The sequence below is a fragment of the Eriocheir sinensis genome, chromosome 1 (genome assembly GCF_024679095.1).
Source record: "Eriocheir sinensis breed Jianghai 21 chromosome 1, ASM2467909v1, whole genome shotgun sequence".
Taxonomy (NCBI): domain Eukaryota; kingdom Metazoa; phylum Arthropoda; class Malacostraca; order Decapoda; family Varunidae; genus Eriocheir; species Eriocheir sinensis.
Window position 1 is genome coordinate 10,165,776 of NC_066509.1, and position 16,807 is coordinate 10,182,582.

At 46.3% G+C, this 16,807-nt stretch overlaps 1 protein-coding gene across 1 annotated transcript in view; it reads right to left on the reverse strand.

Moving 5' to 3' along the window:
* Window positions 1-773: 773 nt before the first annotated feature.
* The window catches only part of LOC126996520 (uncharacterized), a 77,822-nt gene continuing 61,788 nt past the window's right edge, over window positions 774-16,807 (reverse strand). Inside the window, exon 2 of the mRNA XM_050857451.1 lies at window positions 774-1,469. Coding sequence (XP_050713408.1) covers window positions 774-1,292 — 519 coding nt within the window. The 5' untranslated portion in view covers window positions 1,293-1,469. The remainder of the gene's footprint in view (window positions 1,470-16,807) is intronic.

Sequence of the window (16,807 nt, forward strand, 5' to 3'; positions counted from 1 at the left end):
TACAATACCACTCCTATCATCTCCACTCTCAACACCTCACCACCACACTATGTACACCAACAAACTTTACCTCAACCACCACAACCACTACTACTACTACCACTATAAATATTACGTTCACCAGTGCCACTACAACTTCTACATATAAGTAATTCTTTTGAAACCACATCCCAGCATCCCCCTCCATCATCATAATCACCACCATCACCTCAAACACCACCATTATTATCATCACACTTTCACACCACCACCACCACCACCGCCACATTTTCGTCCTCTGCCTCTTTCCTTCTTCTCATCATCATTATTTTCCCTTCCGTCCTCCACCCCGTCATCACCATCATCACCACTCTGCCAGCCACGACCCGGACCTTATCTCCGCACGCCCAGTCCCCCAGCCCATCCCCCCATCCCCACCTGTCATGCAAGGGGGGTATGGAGGGAAGACGACAGCCACGCCTACCCAGCATGATGAGCAAAGTGGAGATAAGGGGGAAGGGGACGGTTGGGGGGATGGATGGAGGGAGCCGGAAGCTACGCCCTGGCACTCCTTGCATACTGAAATACTTAAAACTGCCACAATAAGCATCTCTCTCTCTCTCTCTCTCTCTCTCTCTCTCTCTCTCTCTCTCTCTCTCCTCACACTGATTTCCTCAGCGGACTCATTTTTTCTCCGCCGTTCCCTTGGCCTCCCGAGCGGTGCGGCCACAGCCTTGGGGCCGCCATTACCTGGAGCAGCGGCGGCCACCTCGTAACCCTCGGCGGTGGTGATTCTAATTACGGGAATGTTTCTGCAGGGCCGGAGCGGGGAGAGGGAAGGGGAGGAGAGAAGGTAACTCCCCACACCCCGCGGTGGGCAAACACTTACCTATAAGCACGGTGCCCTGGCCGGCGGAGTGCACGGTGAGGCCCTCGTGGTGGTCAAGTAGGGTGAGGGAGCGGCGGTCCGCCTTGTGGGTAAAGGGACCGCCGTGACCTCCTGGGCCACGGGTCCTGTAGGGCGGGTCCTGTGAGGGTGAGGCGGCACGCCCCGTCAGGCCCGGAAGGTCCCAGTCAGGCAGGGAGGCCGAGAGGGCAGGGTCGAGGGACATGAGGTCGGCACGGAAGGCGCCGGCGTCCATGGCCAGCACTGCGTCCGGTAGCAGGAAGAAAGAGTCGCAGGGCCACGACTCGTACTCCCGCGGCTGGTCGTGGAGGAGGCGCGGCGCGTCCTCCAGCTCCAGAGAGGCACGCCGCTCGGGCACCACATACAGCTCGCGCCGCGGCACCGAAACCGACGCCGACCGCGACATGACCCGGGGGGAGGCTTAACCTGCTTCCACAACGCGTGGGGGAGCGCGCCTGACTCACCGCGGGGCCTGGCGGGGGGCAGGGCGCGGCATGGCACTCATTCTTTCACACACTCACTAGACTCAAGTGTCCACAGGGAGTCAAGGGTATTATCACATAGTCTGTTACACAATCTGAACCTGGAAGGCGGAAATAAACGTTGTTACCGGGACCACGAGACGGTGAGCGTCCAAAGAAACCAAACGGTGCATCCAGGGCGGCTCGGCCCCTGGAGGCGGAATGACGCGGGGGTCGGCACCCCTAGAGCACCGGCACTGTAGCACGGCGCTCAGGAGAGAACGAGTCGGAATGCCATCACCATGGTGACCAGAGCCACAGCAGTCACTCACCCCCGACACCACACACACACACACACACACACACACACACACACACACACACACACACGAAACTGAGGCAGAAAAAGTAGCAAAGGTCATACACACGTGTCCACGTATAATAAGAACGAAGTTGATGACGATGATGCCTGAGCAACAAGGATGTGATGCTGGCCGAGGGGGATCAAGCGGGCGGCCAGACGGGGTGGCGGGGAGGGGGGAGGAGGGGGAGGTAGGGGCGAGACAATTCACCTTGCACGGATAGAGGGATAAGGGGCAGGAGGATGCAGGAGCGGAGGGAAGGAGCGGCGCCAACCTTCCGCGGTCAAGGGACGAGATTTTCTAAAGGTGCTGAGCGAGCCCTCATCTTTCCCCTCCCTTCCTCCGTCTGTTTCCCTCTCCCCTCCCCTGTTCCCTGAGAGATAACCTTCCCACAAACCCTGAAGGCCGTCTGTTATCTGCCCGGCTTTTCTCTCCCTCCCGCCCCTTTTATTTCCCGGCCATCAAAGTTTGTCGCCGGCAGGAGGAAGGGGAAGAGGCTGCTTAGTGACGGGGAGAGGGAAGGAGAAAGGGGTCAGGGAAAGAGGGAGGGAGGAAAACTGGGAGGAAAGAAGACGGTGTTAATGGTGGAAGGAGTTTTGGGAGGCATTCTCTCTGTGGTTGTTCGTTGGAAAGGATGGTGAGGGAGGGAAGAAGGAGGGAGAGAGAGAGAGGGAGGGAGAGAAGGAGGGGAAGGCAGCCACTGTTCTTAAAAGTGAAACGAAGGTATTGTTGATGTTAGTGGAGGGCCTGGAAAGAAGGAAGTGAAGAAAGGAGGGAAGGAATGGGGGGTTGGAGGGAGGTTATTGTTGCTAGTGGAGAAAAGACGGTGGAAAGGAAAGGGGTATGGAGGGAGGAAGGAAAGGTAGTGACTATAGTGGAGAGAAAACGAAGGGAAAGGAGGAAGGAGATGGGAAGTCGCTGTTGCTAGTCGAGACAGAGTGGGAAAAAATAGTTGTTGTCAAGAGGGAGGGAGGGAGAGTGGGAAGGGGGGAAGGGAAGAGAGGGGAGGCACTGTGCGGAGAGACAAATGTAAGGTGAGAGAGAGGAACGGGCTGTTGGTGTTATTGGTTGTGGTGGTGGTGCAAGGTGGAGCAGAGAGAGGAAAGAAGAGAGGAAGAGAGGTAAAGGGAGGTGGATGGCTCTGTTTCCTTATTTCTTACCACCGTCACCACCACCATCATTACCATCATCACCATCATCACCATCACCGTCGTCCCACCATCGCCACCACGAAGTCCCTCAGTCAATATTGATAAGTTTTGTTCCCCATAAGAACACGTACAAACCTTTCCTACATCATAACACACACACACACACACACACACACACACACACACACACACACACACACACACACACACACACACACACACTCCCTCGAAGAAAACGTCACATCAGACCATGAAATAACAATGACTTACCTCACCGGCGTCACCGAGAACACACCGATCGATACCTTGCTTTGTGAGATGTGTTAAAAAAGCGAAATATCACCACGTAGGATTGTATTATTTTTCACTTATTTATTTATTTTTATTTTTTATTTTTACTATTCTATCCACCGTTTCGGCATAAATTTGTTTCCAGGAACTTAATGCCTAAGTGCGTAATTCAAACTTAAGTGGAGGTAACATTATCGATTTTATTGACTCATTCTGAAGCTTTCGACACAACTAAAAAGGTCAAGTTGGCGTTTACCTTATTTTGGTATTCACTTATCTCTTGTATCAGTAGTGTTAAGTTAGCGTTTATTTATTGACTAAACTATTTACATACTATTGTGTATTATAGTCCGTCATGTGTCTCTATTTTTTTTTTGTCGGAGATATTATGAAAGAAAATCAATAAAACACACTAACGAAGGTAACCGTAAATAAATAGATAAATAAATAAATAAAGAAAGAGAAAAATATACACGAAATAAAAACACTCACTCTTTTCCAATCATGTTAAAACTCCAGTCAATAGCGACAATTAATTTATACGTGCCCAAAACATTTCCTCGAATAAAACACGAAAAACAAAACCATCAATAGACTCAACCTTTCACATTGTCCGGACGTCCCACTCACGCATTGTTTACACACACTTCACATCCCAAGGCTAGGCCCCCCCCGCCCCCCCCCCACAGCCCCATAGCTCCCCTGCCCCCTGCTTTCCCTTTCTGGTAGGTATTATAAGACACTTTCGCTTCTCACACCAGCTATTTCTAAAGGTCAAAGAGGGGGTCAGTCGGGTTCTAATAGGTGTTTCTTGAGGTTCACGGTACAGAAGAAGGGTCACACTACCACCAGGGTCATAAAACTACTCCTGGAAATGCCTACAACTCCTACGAAAGCCTTGTCAAATACGTGTTCTTTGGCAGCGAAATGTCTTGTAATACGACCAGAGTCTCACACCACCCCAGTCCTAATAGCGCAAAAAACACGTTACCTCCCACACCACCCCAGTCCCGATACCCCTTTACCCACTCACCCTTCTCACAGCCTCTCGTTCACTTGCCCCCCTGACCCCTCACACACAACCCCAGCTGCATACTTTCCCCTCCTCTTCCACATATTTCCATAGGCCACAAATATGACACGGGTTCTCATGAGTGTTTTCCGCATGCATGGTTGAGAAGCCTTGTCAAACTATCAGTAAAAACTACCAAAACAATAAAAACTACCAGTGACAATACCTGCAACCTCAACGAAAGCCTTACCAAATGTGTGTGAGCTCGGTCCATAAGAGAACATGAGTGCTGCTGGTCTGACGTCGTAACTCACTCCATTCTCATGACTCCTACACTGAACTCCAGCCTTCCACTCATCGGTGCCATACTGCCTTACTCAACATCATATTTACCGGATTTTGAGACTTAGCTACTGCCAAAAGACATCAGGAATTAACTATTGTAACGATAACTATAAATGAATCTCGTTATTGGTGTGCAGGTGACAATTTTTGGCTCGGAAATCGGTAAACAGAGGAAAGTGAGCAGGACCGTCTGGCACCTCTGCTTCCACTCCATAGCCCTCCACCACAAATCCTGCTCTACATCATGGCTACCTTATCCTTCCAAGCCCTCCTAAGCCTCCTACTGCCTCCATCCACACTCTCCCTAACTCTCCATCACAATCCCCTCCACCATTCTGACTCTTCCATTCCATCGCCCTCCACCACATATCTCTTCCTCCACATCATAGTTAACTTATCCTCCAAGCACACAATATATTCACCCCTCCTAAGCCTCCTCCCTGCCTCCATCTACATTCCCTTACTCCCCAAACTCTCCATCACACCACCTCTTATTCTCAATCACGGCTCCCCCTCCCTCGCTCCCCTAGTGGCACCCCCATAAGCTTCCCTCCCCCCTTCAGCCTCGTCTGCCGATAAGCTATCACGCGCGGGGTCTCTGTTTGCTAAGCGTAACAATCACTAACGTTATCGTCTATTCGAAGATAATTTACGACTCGATTACCACCATTTACCGAACACTCTCTCTCTCTCTCTCTCTCTCTCTCTCTCTCTCTCTCTCTGATTGCCTTTACACTTTCCTTCGTTAGTCTTATTTTCCCATTTATCTCTCACCTACCTTTCCCTTTTCCTTCGTTTCTCAGTCCTCTTTTTATTTCCTTTTCTCCTCTTAGTCCTTCTTCATCTCCTTTTCCCTTTTCTCTTCATTTTCCTTTCCTTCTTCAACATCCATTTCTTTACCTTCTCCTCCATCTTGTTTCATTCGCTCTTCCCTCTCCCTTGCTTCCCACATTACTCTCCCTCTCTCCCTTCCCTCCCTCTCTTTACTCTGTCCTCTCCCTTTTTCCATCGCTCAGACTGATTGCCAAGAGTCGTGGGAATTTCAGCTCAAGGTCACATGTGTAGCAGATAACACACACACACACACACACACACACACACACACATGCCCCGTCCCTCCCTCCTTCCTCACTTTCCTCCACGCATTCCTCTTCCTCCCTCTATTATTAGCATGCATTCCTCTCCCAGCCTACTTCCTCTTCTTCCCTCCCTTCCTTCCGTGCATTCCTCCCTCTTCGTCTCCTTTTCCTCCCTTCTTTTCTTTTTTCTTCTTCGTCCTTCTTTCTTTTACGTGGTTTATACAATAGGTTACTCTCTCTCTCTCTCTCTCTCTCTCTCTCTCTCTCTCTCTCTCTCTCCTCCTCCTCCTCCTCCTCCTCTTCTTCTTCTTCCTCCTACTCCTCCTATCATCACAATGGGGTATTATTGCTCACTTTATTGTTTTTGTTATATTACTACTACTACTACTACTACTACTACTACTACTGCTACTACTACACTTTTCTTTACTTTGAGAATAAAATATGAAGTCAAGCTTTATAGACGGTCCCATTACACACACACACACACACTTTACAGCCGACCACAAAATTTATGACCCTCGTTTCCTTAGAGACACAGCGGCAATCAGTTTATCACCCTTCATGTCAGTCACCCACCCACCCAGCCAGGAAGTTCAGAGGCCACACATACTATCAATCAGTCTATTTACGGACGTCTAAACTACTCGCCACAACATCAGTAAGTCTGCTCCTTATACTCTTGACTCGAGCTCCCACAAGTTAGAATTTGAGAGAATGGAGTGTAGAAGGGAAGGGAAGGGAAGGAAAGGATAGAAAAGGATATGGAATGGGAGAGATGGAAAGGTATGAGAAACAGTGTAGAAGGGAAGGAAAGGAAAGGAAAGGATATGGAAAGTGAGAGATGCAAAAGAAAAGAAAAAGTGCATGAAGAAGAAAACCAAATAAAGTTCTGAGGAGTACGCAGAAAATTTCGAAATAAAGAGAATGGAGTGCAGAAGGGAAGGGAAGGAAAGGATAGGATAGGTCTGCTCCTTATACTCTTGACTCGAGCTCCCACAAGTTAGAATTTAAGAGAATGGAGTGTAGAAGGGAAGGGAAGGGAAGGAAAGGATAGAAAAGGATATGGAATGGGAGAGATGGAAAGGTATGAGAAACAGTGCAGAAGGGAAGGAAAGGAAAGGATATGGAAAGTGAGAGATGGAAAAGTATGGGAAACAGTGTAGAAGGGAAGGAAAGGAAAGGATATGGAAAGTGACAGATGGAAAAGTAAGGAAAAGGTGTATGAAGAAGAAAATCAAATAAAAGTTCTGATGAGTAGGCAGAAAATTCGAGATACAGAGAATGGAGTGCAGAAGGGAAGGGAAGGGAAGGGAAAGATATGGAAAGGTAGAGAGATGGAAGCGAAGAATGGAGTGCAGAAGGGAAGGGAAGGGAAGAGAAGAGAAGGGAAGGGAAGGGAAGGATATGGAAAGGTAGAGAAATGGAAGCGAAGAATGGAGTGCAGAAGGGAAGGGAAGGATATGGAAAGGTAGAGAAATGGAAGCGAAGAATGGAGTGCAGAAGGGAAGGGAAAGGAAGGAAAGGAAAGGACAAGGAAATGGAGAGAAATGGAAGCGTAAAAAGTGTAAGAGGGTCATTTTACAAAGAGAAACAAATACAGATCTGAAGAGCAAGTTTGAGTGAGTGAGTGTGGGGTGAGAGCAAATGGTTGAGTAAGAGGAGGGAGGGAATGTGGGAGGGTGTGAAAGCATGTGTGAACAGCTGAGTAGGATGGCGGTAGCTGGGTATGTATGAATGAAGGAGGGAGAAGGGAGAGAGGGAGGACGTGAGGAGGGAGAGAGCGTAGGAGAATGTGAGAATAACTGAGTATGAATGAATGAAGAAGCAAAGCAAGGCCGAGGAGGAGCTAAGAATACATCATAAGAAGGAAAGGAGGATGTGAAGGAGAGAAAAGTCTGGAGGGCATGATGAGGAGAGGGAAAACCGGCATGATGGAGAGAAAAGGAAAGGAGGAAAACTTTAAGGGAATAGAATGAAGAAGACAGAGGAAAGGACTAAAGAATGAAAGGCTAAGATCGTAGGAATAAGGAAATGAGGAAGAATGAAAGGCAGGGATAGGAGGAAAAATGAGGGAAGAACTAAGGAATAAGGGGATGTGATGGAAGGAAGGAAAAGAGGAAGTGAGGACAAACAGGAAGGAGGAAGAAGGGAAGGAAAGAATGAAAATAGGAAAAACAGCGATAAGGGTTGAGGAATGAGAGGGAGTGATGGTAGTATAAGAACAAGGAAATGCGGAAGTAAGGACAGCTGGGAATGTGAAAGAAGGAAGGGATAAAATAGAGGAAAAGAAATACTAAGAAATGAGAGAATATGATGGTGGGAGGAAGAAAATTAGGAAGTGAGGAGAGACAGGGAGGAGGAAGAAAAAGGCGAGGAGACAGGGGAGAGAAAGAAGGCAAGGAGGCAGAGAGGCGAGCATGGAGGAAGGACGAAATGAAGGAAGGAGGGAGGCACGGAGGAAGGAGGAGAGATGGGAGAGAAAACGAGATGGAGGGGCGTGGCAGGAGACGAGAGAGGCAAGAAGGCAGTGGCACGCAAGGATGAGAGAGAGAGAGAGAGAGAGAGAGAGAGAGAGAGAGAGAGAGAGAGAGAGAGAGAGAGAGAGAGTAGGAAGCAGGGATGAAAAATAGGAGGAAGAAAGTAGGGAGCCATGATTGAAGGGAGGAGGGAAGAAGTGAGGAGAAAGGGGAAGGAAATAGAAAAGAGAGAAAGGGGAGAAATAAAAGAGGAGAACGAGGTAAAGAGGCAGAGTGGGAAGCTGGAATGAAAGACAGGTGGAAGAAAGAAAGGAAGGAAGAAGTGGAGAAATGGAGACGAAAAGGAGAAGGAGAAAGGGGCATACAATAAGAAGAGAAAGAAGCAAGGAATCTGAGTGGGAAGCTGGGATGAAAGATGGGAGGAACGAGGAAGGAAGGAAGGAGGAGCGAAGGGGACGTGATGGAAGGAGAGAGGGAGGGAGGGAGGGAGGGAGAGCGTGAGTCACCACCCACATGTCATCACTGTAACGACCCTCTTACCACCTCCCCCACTCCCTCCTCCCCTCGTAACTATCCTGCACGACGAGGGAAGGAAGGAGGGAAGGACGTAAAGAGGGCAAACAAAAGGGGAAAAGAAGGAAAAATCGAGCAAACAAAAAGGGAAAAGAAGGAAAATCAATAGCAAACAAACGAAAAACGAAAAATAAAAAGAAAAGAAGGAAAAATAGAGCAAAGTAGGAAAAAAGGAAAATCAAGAAGAAAGACGGGAAAAGAAGGAAAAATTAAGAACAAGGAATGGAAAAGTAGGAAGATCAGGAACAAAGGAGAGAAATTAAGGAAAAGTCAAAAGAAGGAAAGCCAGACGATAAAAGAAGGAAAAATAAAGAGCAAAGTAGGAAAAAGAAGGAAAATCAAGGAGAGAAGGGAAAAGAAGGAAAAATTAAGATAAAGGAAGCGAAAAGAAGTAAGATCAGAAAAAATAACAGGGAGAAAAAATCAGGAAAAGTCAGAAGAAGAAAACAAAGACGGGAAAAGAAGGAAAAATAAAGAGGAAATTCAAGAAGAGAAGGAAGAGAAGGGAGGAAGAAGGGAGGGGTGGTAGATAAAATTTATTAGAAAGGAAACGAGGGAGGAATGAAGAAGGGAAGGAGGGAGAGAGGAGACAGGAATAGCACCAAAACAAACACGATGAGCCGCAGACACGAGAGGACAAGGAGGAGGAGGACGAGGACGAGGACGAAGACGAGGACAAGGAGGAGGAGGAGGAGAAAGGAGGAGGAGTCAAGTTTGGATGGCACTCCTCTATCACACCCTCCACATGGCACTTTATCCTCCTCTTCCTCTTCCTCCTCCTCCTACACGTGCAAATATTGTCACGCCCACTTAGGCAAAGGCAGAGGCGAGGCAGCAATAGGAAAACAACAACAACAACAACAACAACAACAACAACAACAATAATAATAATAATAATAATAATAATAATAATAATAATAATAATAATAATAATAATAATAATAATGGCGACAGATAATATTAATAGCCTTTTAAACGTCCCTTCCCTCCCCATCACCACCACTACACCCACACCATTCTCTGATATTTAGCACCCCATTATGACACACACACACACACACACACACACACACAAACACACACGCGGAAAGTATTGACTCTACGACCAAGTAATTTCTAGAGTTTTGAGACATTGGTGAAACTCTACGTACAAAAAACGGCTGATTTCAAGAACCCTCACCAAAAAAGTAGAAAACGAAAAATTGTGCGCAAATAAACGACGAAAAATACATCAGGGACAACGTACGTGTGTGTGTGTGTGTGTGTGTGTGTGTGTGTGTGTGTGTGTGTGTGTGTGTGTGTGTGTGTGTTTAACAGTCAGGACAAAACACTAAAACAATAAAATAACAAAATGACAGTAAGGAAAGGGACAATAGGGAGGCAATGACGGCAGTGATTCCAGGGCAATAAAAGGAAGGACAAGAGAATATGGAAGCGAAAATAACATGTGAGAAACGTAGCCTAAATAATGGGCATAAAACAAGAAAAAAAGAAGTGTCAAAACCACCCCACTATTAGGAAGAAAACATGGAAAATAAGGAAATGAGAGCCTCCCTATGATAAGAGGAAGGAAATAAAGAAAGATAAAATTATAACAAAGCCATCCTAAAATAGAAGTAAAACATAGAAAACAATAATAACAAGAGAATACCATCACCCCATTGAATCAAGCTCCTTTACTGTAGAAAAAAATATAGAAAAATGAACGAAAGATATATAAAAAAGAAGAAAATACCGCAAAAGAAATATAAAAGAACACAAAGGAAAAATATGTAACAGTAAGATGGATTAAAAACGACAAAATTCGAAAATAGTTTCTTATAAAAAAACATGGAACCGCACACACACACACACACACACACACACACACACACACACACACACACACACACACACACACACACACACACACAAAGAAATACAATAACAATACGAACATTCATTCTCTCCACACCTCTCTATTTTTTCGGGCGTGAAATAAAACAAACAAAATTAAATAAATATAGATGTAGACACGAACACCAGAAAAATCGCATGATTGGAAATGTGAAGAAAAAAATGAGCAGAGGCAAGCAAAAAATATGTTCTGAGTTTTGAAAGAAGGAAAAACTGAGAAAATTGAATTGCAGGGGAAAAAATTAAGCAAAGTGAAAAAGAAAAGTCGAAAATAAATAAAACTGGATACGAAAAATAAAAGATTAAAGAGACAAAAACAAATACACAGACAGAAGGCAACAGAAATCATGGATGGAATAATGAATGATGGATAGGAAGATGCAGATACATAAAACAAAATAGAAAAAGAAAAAAGAAAAGAAAAGAATAAGAAGGGAAACAAAAATCTGAGAAAAAAAGGGGGTAGGCAGATGAGACTGAGATAAAAATGCATAAAAAAATAAAAGGTAAATATAAGCAAAAGTTAAAAGAAAATACAGAATAAGGTTAGGAGAAACTGTAGCAAGGAGTGACCGGCAAGCAGGCAGGAAAGGGAGCAGAGAGGAAGGTTGGCAGGTGGGAAGACAGGTGAGCGGGCGGGCAGGCAAGTAGGTAGATAAGTAAGCAGGAAGAAAAACAAATAAAAAAGAATAAAAATACAGAACTACAGGAAAAGAGCACTGAGTAAGTAGTAATATAAACAAGCGGCCAGGTAGGTAGGTAGATAGGTAAGTGGATAGGTGGGTAGGTAGGTAGGTTGGCAGGCAAGCGGAAACAGGCAACACAACGAAAAATATTTACGTCCGGTAATGTAACTTCACTTCTTTATTGTTCTTACCGGCGTGTTGCAATGTTAAAGGGAGGAAGGGAAGGTGGGGAGGAGGGAGAGAGGGAGGGTGTGGAGGAGGGAGAGAGGGAGGGTGTGGAGGAGGGAGAGGGGGGGAGAGTGAAGAAGCAGAGCAGAGGGAAGGAGGAAAGAAAAGGAAAGACAGAATGAAAGGTAGGGGCTGGATATATGAATTGAGAAGAAGAAGAAGAAGAAGAAGAAGAATTGAAAGAAGAAGAAGAAGAAGAAGAAGAAGAAGAAGAAGAAGAAGAAGAAGAAGAATTGAAAGAAGAAGAAGAAGAAGAAGAAAAAGAAGCACAAAAAGTAGAAAAAAAGTAGATGATGATGATGATGATGATGAAGTAGAGTTGAGAGCCTGAGAAAAGCAAGTGCAGCGGGTGAGAGAAAAGGGAAAGAAGAGAAAGTCAAGAAAGGAAAGAGCGAAAGGGAGGAGGAAGGCAATAATGTGTTAGGGCGACAGAACTGCTACGTCATAGACGGAGGAGGAGGAGGAATGGGGGGGAGGAGGAGGAGGAGAGAGGAGGGAAAGGAATAATCTGAAATATATTACCACGTCCATATAACTTTTCCCTCCCTTCCTCTCATTTCCCCTCCCTCCCCCCCTTTCTTCCCTCCTCCCTTCTCTCCCACCCTCAAATGTCACGCTTTTAAAAATAATGTAAAAATTTCTCACATTACGAAATTACTATCAAAACTCTCTCTCTCTCTCTCTCACACACACACACACACACACACACACACATCGCTCCGGTAACTCAATCGGCTAGAGCGCCGCACTGCAAGGCTTCACGGCCAAACAGGCGGCAGTTCGAGCCCCGCTCAGGCCGGATTCTTTCCGTTGACTAGGAGTGGTTACTGTCCCCCTTTGAGCAAGGGGGATGGGGTGTCTGGTGTGTGAGGTCCTGGCAGTACCCAGATATCGACGATAATGAGCATGCACTTCCTCATGTAGGGAGGGTATTTGCTGGCGAAAGTGAGTCCAACTCGTGATCAGGCCGTGGTGAATTACTTACACACACACACACACACACACACACACACATTAAAACACACGCACGCACAAAAACACACTCAGAACACAAAACAATGCGATATTATGCATAATACAAATGTTGGAAATTTATTCACTTGCGAAACTAAATTATTTCATACCATTCCTACTTTCTCCTCCTCCTCCTCCTCCTCCTCCTCCTCCTCCTGCTCCGTGTATTATTACTTTGCACACAGGAAATAATTGTACGAGGGAATTTCTCACGACCTAAAGGTGTGGTGCTGCGCAGGAGGCGGCGGCGAAGGGGGGGAAGAAGGAGGAGGAAGAAGAGGAGGAGGAGGAGGAGAAAGAGGAGGAGGAGGAGGAGAAAGAGGAGGAGGAGGAGGGGGGATACTCAGTAAGGCTAAGTATGGCAGTTATCCAAAGTGTATGCATATTGCTCTCTCTCTCTCTCTCATATATTCATCTATTATTTAATCATCCAATTTATCTTTCATCAAGGTAAACTTTCGTATCCCAGCTTGAAAACATCTCTTTCTTTTCCTCTGAACTGACAAACAATTCTTCTCTACGCTTCCCTCTTCCCTCCTTCGTTTCCTCCTCCATATTATTAAAGCCTTCCATCCCTTACCTTAATCCCTCAGTCTTTATACCCTCTCTCTCTCTCTCTCTCCTTATCTTGTTTTTTTACATCCCATCCTACGCCTTTCTTCTTCATGTTTTCCCTCATTCCTAAATCCTTAAACTTTTCTCCTTCTCTCCATACCCTTATCTCCCGTCCTATACCCCTTCTTTTTTCTATGCTTTCCTCCCTTTAAACCCATTTTTTCCCCTTCAGTTTCTTACCTTCACCATTATCTCCCCTCCTATACTTTCTTTTTTTCATATTTCCTTCAATTCTTTATATATTTTCTCTCCCTCTCCTTACTTCCCATCCTATACCTTTTTCCTTTTCCCTTTCCTTTAATCCTTCATGCACTTTCCTCCCTCTCCTTACCTCCTTCCTTACTTCCCATCCTATACCTTTCTCCCTCTCCCTTTCCTTTAATCCTTCATGCACTTTCCTCCCTCTCCTTACCTCCTTCCTTACTTCCCATCCTATACCTTTCTCCCTCTCCCTTTCCTTTAATCCTTTATGCACTTTCCTCCCTCTCCTTACCTCCTTCCTTACTTCCCATCCTATACCTTTTTCCCTCTCCCTTTCCTTTAATCCTTCATGCACTTTCCTCCCTCTCCTTACCTCCACTACCTCTCGTCCAGCGTCTCCTTTCCTCCATACTTCCCTCCCTCCTTTCAAACCCTAATTTCTCCCCAGCTTTCTTCCTCCCACCTCCTTTCCTCTCCTCCTCCCTCACCTGGTTCCCGCGCACACCTGTCATTAAGGTATCTATCTCGCCGCCATCTACCTGTCTCATTCCCTGCTATTAGGTATCTATCTATCGTTCCATCTACCGCGCGGCCTACATTAGCCTGCCAGTGTGAATTACCAAGAAATTGAATACACTGGTGGAGGAGGAGGAGGAAGAGGTGGAAGTGGAGGAGGAGGAGGAGAATATAGATGAGTGGGGAGAGTGAAACAGACTAGGAGGCAGAAGGAGGAGGAGTGATGCAAGAAGTGTTGGTATTTCAAGGAGTAAGAAATAGGGAGAAAGGACAAAAGGGAAGGAGTAAGGAATAAGGAAAAAGAAGAAAAGGGAAGGAGTAAGAAATAGGGAGAAAGGACAAAAGGGAAGGAGTAAGGAATAAGGAAAAAGAAGAAAAGGGAAGGAGTAAGAAATAGGAAGAAAGGACAAAAGGGAAGGAGTAAAGAATAGGGACAAAGGAGAAAAGGGAAGGAGTAAGAAAAAGGGAGAAAGGATAAAAAGGAAGTAGTAAGGAATAGGGAGAAAGGAGAAAAGGGAAGGAGCAAGGAATAGGAAGAAAGGAGAAAAGGGAAGGATTAAGGAAAAATCAAAAAGAAAAGGAAAGGCGTAAGAAATAGGGAGAAAAAGAAAAGGGAAGGCGTGAAACAAGAGAAAAGGGCAAGGGGAATACGAATAGGCCTAAGGTGAAGAAACAATGGTAAATAAAAGGATAATGAAAGAGGGCGTGAGTGAAAGGGGAGAGAAAATAGAATAAGAGGAAGAGGAGAAAACAAATATTAAGGAAGGGAAGCGGCGCAGGGAGGAGAAAGGGAAAACTAGAAGCCGTGGAAAATACGGAGAATAATAATAATCAAAAAGGGTGTGAGTGAAGGGAGTGAAAAGAGAAAAGATAAAGATGAGAAAATAAATATCAAGAAATGGAGGAAGGACTGGAAGGAGAAAGGGAAAATTTAGAAGGCGGAGAGAAAACGGACAGAAAGACGGTGGAAGAGAGAGATAGAGGAAGAGAATAGTTCAGGTATTGGAACGTGGGAAAAAAAGAGAAAGGGAAGGGGAAAGAAAAGAAGGGAAGGGAAGGAAAACCGAAGGAGGGAAACATGATGTAAAAGCAGAGGAAGGAAGACGTGAAGGAAAGTTATGAAGGAAGTGATGCAAGAAAACGGAAGGGAGGGGAAGGGAGAGGGGAGGAAGGGGGGAGGAAAGAATGATCAATGGCTACGAAGAGGAGGAGGAAGTGGAGGAGGAGGAAATAGGGTGAACTAGAAAGAGGAAGAGGGTGGAGGGATGGGGAAAGGGAGAGGTGGATAGGAAGGGTAATGGAAGGGAAACATCGGAGGGAGAGGGAGAGAGGGGAGGGGGAAGGGAAGGGAAGGGAAAGAAGACGGGAGGGAGGGAGGGAGGGAGGGAGGAAGAAGCAATGAGGGAAGATTGTGGCCTTAACCTTTAACCTCTACATTCTCTTCGTCTGGCAGAAGGAGGAGGAGGAGGAGGAGGAGGTTCCTACTGACACACATTAACTGAGCAGGTGCTGTGGTGAGGTGACACGTGACCCAATAACACACACACACACACACACACACACACACACACACACACACACACACACACACACACGCCAATTCACACGATTAATGGCAAGTGTACCACAAATATTCAACTGACACACACACACACACACACACACACACACACACAAATTCACACGATTAATGGCAAGTGTACCACAAATATTCAACTGACACACACACACACACACACACACACACACACACACACAAATATTAATCGGACGTGTACCCCAAGTATTCAAATGACACACACACACACACACACACACACACACACACACACACACACACACACACACACACACACACACACATCCTCCTCCTCCTCCTCCAATCACCAACAATTCACCATCCACTTTTTCTGACCTACAATCCTCCCGTCATTTTTCATACCCTACGCGCTCTAAGTATTTCCGTGGTGTAGTGGCTAGCACGCATGGCAACGAATTCCCGGCCTGGGTTCGATTCCGGCTCGCCAGTCAGCGCTCAGAACACTCAAGTTTTTCATCCTCACTTTTTTTCTTCGTGCATAAATGGATGTCTAAGGAAACCTGCGGAAGTTAATTGTGGTCCCCGGATGTTACGCTTACCCTGTGTCTCGGGGTGATGTTTCTCTTACCGACCACAAGCTCATGGACCAAAGGGACGGAGATGAGCACCGAGGGAACACGCATCAGCTACCGTAAGCCTTCAACTTTACCTAGACGACCACCTAAGGAACACGCATCAGCTACCGTAAGCCCCAAACTTTACTTAGATGACCACCTGGGGAACACGCATCAGCTAGCGTAAGCCCCAAACTTTACCTAGATGACCACCTGGGGAACACGCATCAGCTAGCGTAAGCCGCCAACTTTACCTAGATGACCACCTAGGGAACACGCGTCAGCTAGCGTAAGCCCCAAACTTTACTTAGATGACCACCTGGGGAACACGCATCAGCTAGCGTAAGCCCCAAACTTTACTTAGATGACCACCTGGGGAACACGCATCAGCTAGCGTAAGCCCCAAACTTTACTTAGATGACCACCTGGGGAACACGCATCAGCTACCGTAAGCCCCAAACTTTACCTAGATGACCACCTGGGGAACACGCATCAGCTACCGTAAGCCCCAAACTTTACTTAGATGACCACCTGGGGAACACGCATCAGCTACCGTAAGCCCCAAACTTTACCTAGATGACCACCTAGGGAACACGCATCAGCTACCGTAAGCCCCAAACTTTACCTAGATGACCACCTAGGGAACACGCATCAGCTACCGTAAGCCCCAAACTTTACTTAGATGACCACCTAGGGAACACGCATCAGCTACCGTAAGCCCCAAACTTTACTTAGATGACCACCTAGGGAACACGCATCAGCTACCGTAAGCCCCAAACTTTACCTAGATGACCACCTGGGGAACACGCATCAGCTACCGTAAGCCCCAAACTTTACCTAGATGACCACCTGGGGAA